Consider the following 5,863-nt stretch of genomic DNA (forward strand, 5'->3'; position numbering starts at 1 on the left):
AAAAGTAATTTTGTCCTACAGCATCTACATATTTAAAAACCCTGAAAGTTCTTGGCCCAAGAGGCACTGAGCACAACCTCTGTGTTTCCTGGTAGTGGAGAAGGAGGTTCTAACAGCTTCATTCAGGGCATGTTGAGTGCAAGGTTGAAACACGCCGCGCTGCGGAAGGTCCCAGCAATCCAGCTGCCCATGGATTTTCCTGTAGTTTAAGTGGGGATGTCTAAGTTATGCTGCCCTGAGCCTTCCAGAGAAGTCCTGAATTACACTGGAAGTTATCTCCTGTGCCTCAAAGTGCTACAGCCCAGAATCTCACATAGCACAGCCAAGTGTGTTCAAAGTTTGTCTCACTGAATTCATACGTGGCAAGAATTTAAGAGTAACAGGTCATCTAGTCCATTTCCTTGCCCCAAAAAAGCCCGTCCTGTCCTTTACCATCCCAAGAATCCCTGTTTTGAAGCAAGATTCTCCCTAGTAAAAGGTCTCTAGAGACTTCTAAAAAACCATTGAATAACCCAACAGTTGTAGAAGGTGTGTGCTTGCGGTACCATGACTGCTGCAAGACTCTTCAGCCTGGGACTACTGCTGATTCTTTGCCTTTTTTGTAAGTGGTCCACAGGTGTATAGTCCTGCCATGAATATTCTGCTCTTTCACTCCAGTGTCTTGACTACAGCAGCGGCACCCTGACTGGGGACCTCTGTGAAGACCTGTGTGTGGCACAGAAGCTGGTGTACAAACACTGCCTTTACTATGACAGAGGTAAGAAGGTCATCCAGGCTGACTGGAGAGGCCAGCCCATCATTCTGAAATCCAAAAAGGAAATCTTCTCCAGCTACCAGCATCTCAGTATGCTAGAGGAGGTGGAAACACAGGATATTCCTGAAACAGAGCTTCTGCTGATGGTAGCCTTGGAGGTCAAAAATGTCCTGGGGCTAGAACTGTCTAACAGTTCCATGGGGCCCCTGTGGACAAGGAAGAAAGGACCACATTGGAAAGCACAGGTGGCCAGCATGTGGTCCTTGCTCCAGCAGGAAGAATATATCTACTTCAGTTTGCTGCAGGACTTCAGCAAACACGTGCTACGAATTATTGGCTCTTGTGGACACTTCTATGCTGTGGAGTATCTCACAGCTGGACATGCCTGGCACAAAACTCTTTTTCCCTTGGAGAATGTGGTCAGTCCCTCCCTTGCTGGCCACAGAAGCAGGGCGAGAGCCATCATTGACATTGCACTCAGCTTTCTGGACATGGTGCAGCATTTTGATAATGATTTCTCTCACCGACTTCACCTGTGTGACATCAAACCAGAAAACTTTGCTATCAGGCACGATCTCACGGTAAGCTGGGTCTTTGGGGTGGTGTTGCAGCAATTTGAGGTCAAATTCTAGTCTGAAAATGGCTGTGTAAAAATGATACTTCCCTCCTCCTACAGCTTTTGACCAAGTTTTTGCAAAACCAATGCATTTACAAGTGACAGTAAATGCTGTCTTTCTCTGCCGCTTTTCCCCTTTGTAATGTGTGCAGTCATGTTTCAGAGCACTAAATCCTGCTGCTTGTTTTAAGAACTGCTTGCTCAGTTCTGATTTGTTTCAACCCCTCAAAGGCACCGGTACCGAGAGGGTCCCTTGGATGTGGTGAGGGGTGCCTCCTGAAGGCAAGGAGATCTCAAAAGCTGTAAATGAAGCTGTAATTTGAGTCACGGCAACTATTTCAGTGATGCTGAAAGGAAAAACTATTTGAGTTCGAAAGCTAAGGCTGAATTCTCTGACCTGGCACGAGGGGAGCTCCCCACGTATGAACACACACGTCTTTGTGCTTTAGTGTTTGGCTTATCTGGTCTGGAAATGATCCAAGGAGAGCAGCACGACACTCCCTGGTACTGTTACTCTCTGCCTTTTCATTGTACAGCTGTAACTCAGGCCTGAATAACTAGCGTGTTTTTCTAAGCGGCCATGTAGCTCAGCACCACAGTGCTGCTGAATCCGTCTTGCGCTCATTCTGCGGGCAGAGATTCCACTGGTTGCGGTGGGAATTGTGCCTGTGGACCGGAGGCCACACTTAGGGCGCAGGAAGTTAGTGTTTGAACCAGGCTTGACAATTTGCGGCGACATCAGTGGAGTTTCTGCACTCTGAGTGAATATAAAGCATTTTCGGGGGCTTTAATGCTGTTTTCAGTACTCACTGAGTGTTGAAAGAACACTCACATCTCCAGAGTAGGAGGCAAACCTTGCCTAAACATATAGCCATTAGGAGCAATTACAGCGCTTCCCCTTCACCCTTCCCTTCCCTCCCACTGTTTATTCAGGTGCAATACAGCAGCTGAACAGGGAATGGGTGAGGAGCTACAGCAAGAAACTAAACCAAAGCGAACCCGTATTTAGGCAAAGTGAGGTACGGCAGGGATTCCTCAAGGCAGGCTTTGCTCATCTTTTTCATCTACACAGGACTGCGACTGCGTGTGGCTGAGCACACACCAGAGCATCTGTTTTACAGCCTACTTGCAGGAAAAGGGGTTTCATTTAGGAAAAGAGAAAGAACGTTGGATGTGTCTTCCCTTACAAGTCCTTTTGGTGAGGCTTGCTTCTCCAGGACCTTCCTGTGACTTCTGGGCACCGAAGAGACCGCAGTCACCTTCTGGTATAGCAAAGCACTCTAATATAGTATTTTCTAGGAGAACTAATTAGAAAAAAAAAAAAAGCCACTCACACATGGCTCTCCCGAGTTGTACGTTACTTACAGCCTGTTGGTATCACCCATTATTGCCCCACTGGTCTGGGAGACAGGAGATACACACAGCCAGAAAGCTGCGGGGCGTGGAACAGAGAGAGCTTCTGACCAGTGAAGAAGGCAGGAGAGTGAAAAGCAGAAAGTCTAGGCAGTTTTACCAACCAGTTCCAGAATAGGGACACAACAAGGCAGCCTCTTTTTTTGTCCCTCATGTTTGGTTTAAGCAATTTTCCCACTTGCTTGTTTCTTCTGCTCTGTATAGGATGATAATGAACAGCCATAATAGTACCCCGATTCCTCACCCCCGTAACGAGACTGCTAATGCCCAAAGAAATGTGCCTGGAGCACAATAGTTTTACTTAGAGGATTATATTCAAACGGTGGGGATAAGCCTCCAGCCCTCACTCCAGCCTTCACACGCTGTCCCTGCAGCACGGTGGGGAAAGATCACTGCCTGGTAGGTCACCCGGGGGAATTTTAAGCCGCCATGGAGCTACATGAGGCTCAGCGTTGGAAGGAGGTCTGGGTGAACACACAGTGCCCTGGGAGAGCTTCCTATTTTACCAGCACCTCAGAGAGAACTAGAAAGATTACAGCGCCTTAAATATGGCTTTAAATTGGGTCAGGAGCCAAGATGGGTCCTTCCTACGTTCCCTCAGGTACCTTCATCATCAACTACAATCATAACAAACCCCAGCAAAACGTAGCTGTTTATAGGTAGCGTGTCACCCAGATCTATCTTCACAGGGGCTGGCTGGCTGCCCACACGCTTTTGTAACAGATGAACTTCAGTGAAACCACTGAACCCCTTGGCAGCCGCACGTTTGGGAACCAGGGCTGTTTTTCCTAGCAGAACAACTGACCAGATTGTCAAAGGTAGCTCAGTGCTGGCAGAGACCCCGCCGGGGAGCTGGTTCCACCCTAGGACAGGGGAAACCCTGCACCGCTTTTACTGGCTCTTCCCCAGAGAAGTGAACAGCAAAACTGCAGAAACCTTAAGGAAGTACAGAAGAAAAGAAAAAAAAATTGCCTGTCCAAACGTGTGAAATTCCTTAGGCTATGTCACCATTACCCATCTCTTCAAGAAGCTTAAAAATACTTGAGTTTTTAAGCTATGCCTCATCTCTTTAAGATTTTTCCTTGGGGAAAAAGGAGTGGAATAAAATGAAGATTAGGCCTTGTTCTTTCTTTTGCCTGTGGAAGGTTTATTTGGCCTTCTACCAGACCAGACATCTTTAGTTCCTGGGGTTGATCCAGCTGCTGCTCCAGCCACGCAGTTCAGCTTCCCTCCTTGTTTGGGAGGTCGAATCTTAAAAATGAGACTATTGTTTGAGCCCAGGTAACTCTGCTCTGCCCAGGTCCCAGACGTTTCCCTCCATGAAAACGCGCGGCAGCTGCTGCAAGGGAGCGTCCCTGACCCCGACCGCCGAGCGTTAAGCGCAGGCCTGAACGTACACTGATTGCTGCATCCATCGCGCTGAGGGCCGGCTGCGTTCACTCAGGTCACCCACAGTTTGGCTCCCGTCAAGCAGCTGCCATCCCATTACTAGCTCTCTTTCTTTCCCTCTTCACTGCTGTGATTTTTTTTAAGTGAAGCATTCATGGGTGGAGTGACACTGGCAGAACCTGACACTACAGCCCTTCGCTCCCGGAGTGGTCTCAAACCCATCGGGGGCAGCAGCTCTGCAGACTCCTTTGCACTGCATATCCACTATTTTGCAAGCCTCGTGTCAGGGTGAGAAAATGGATTAACCCCTTCAGTCCTTGCTTTTTCTGCTGAGACCAGCTGCTGGCCCGGCTCTCTTACGGACCATATTTCTGGACAAGCAGAACGAGAACCATGCACAATAAATGAGTCAAACCATAGCAAACAGGACCGGGCAAAGCCAGTCTTGACTTTCAACAGCCTCAGGGATCTCTTTCTACAGCTGAGCAGAGGCAAACCCACAGAGTGCAATGGCAGGTTTGCAGGAGCTGTACCAGGTGCAGGTACTCCTGCGCATCCCACTGCTCCTCTCCACAACGGTAAAGCCAGGGGTTTCGTCTGAAAGGTGAATTGTGAAATGATACCACCTGGCCTGTGGGTAATTTTGCACCATCATATACTTAAAAGGTTGAGTTGCCATCTGCATAAGGCACGACAAGAAGTAAATGAATCTTCAAGTTGGATAGTCCTGGTTTAAGGCAAATCGATCCAGTTGACCCCAGGGACGCATATCATATCATATCATATCATATCATATCATATCATATCATATCATATCATATCATATCATATCATCATATCATATCATATCATATCATATCATATCATATATCATATCACATACTCAAATCATTTTCCCTTTTCTGGTATTGTAAGCATTGGCTGGTTTTGTTTAAAAAGTGGTATTCACAAAACTGGTGCAGCTCAGTTAAGTGAAATAAAGCCCTTTCATAGTGACCCCAGCTCTCCACTGGCAGATGCTCTCAGTGCAGCATTTCCAAAAGCAAGCAGCAAAGAACGTGTGCTCAGCCCTGTCCCACAGGCTGTGCCATGCCAGATCTGATGGGTTGTTTTGATCACAGGTGGTGGCCATCGATGTGGATATGGCCTTTTTTGAACCCAAAATGAGGGACATCCTGGAACAGAACTGCACGGGAGACGAAGACTGCAATTTTTTTGATTGCTTTTCAAAATGCAATCTGAAAATCAGAAAATGTGGAGCACAGAGAGCCAACAGCAACTTGCAAGTGAGTAGACACAGCTGCTTTACGCATCCATTTCTTTTAAAAACACATCGACTGTAAAATGCGTGGTATGTACTAGGAGACTGTGAGATGAAGGCAGTCAGGTTTTTAAACGTGGACACGTTAAGTGCCAGTCCTGTTCAGAAATCCCATCCTGGGGCACGTGAACGGATCTTTACATTCACTAGTGTTTGCTTGCCGGGGTTTTGTGTAGCTGTTAGCCCGATCCCTCAGGCAGGGCGAAGGAAGTAGGGGCGGGGGACGAGCGTTACCGTCTCCGCTAACGGTAAAGTCACGAGTAAGCGGTGGCGGGGCTACGGCTGCGATTCTCCGCTCGACAGACGTAGTACGGGGGGGTAGTGGGAAGGGGACCGCGTGGGGTTCTTGGCCCGGGGGTGAGGTGTCTTA

General features: G+C 47.9%; 1 protein-coding gene across 1 annotated transcript in view; it reads left to right on the forward strand.

Moving 5' to 3' along the window:
* Nucleotides 1-657: 657 nt before the first annotated feature.
* Nucleotides 658-5,863, forward strand: part of FAM69C (family with sequence similarity 69, member C) — a gene marked incomplete at its 5' end in the record, with an annotated part of 5,715 nt that continues 509 nt past the window's right edge. The window contains 2 exons of the mRNA XM_010291240.1: nt 658-1,335; nt 5,294-5,458. Of these exons, the coding sequence (XP_010289542.1) occupies nt 658-1,335; nt 5,294-5,458 (843 nt within the window). The remainder of the gene's footprint in view (nt 1,336-5,293; nt 5,459-5,863) is intronic.

The sequence above is a fragment of the Phaethon lepturus genome, unplaced genomic scaffold, assembly GCF_000687285.1.
Source record: "Phaethon lepturus isolate BGI_N335 unplaced genomic scaffold, ASM68728v1 scaffold10537, whole genome shotgun sequence".
In the NCBI taxonomy this organism is placed as follows: domain Eukaryota; kingdom Metazoa; phylum Chordata; class Aves; order Phaethontiformes; family Phaethontidae; genus Phaethon; species Phaethon lepturus.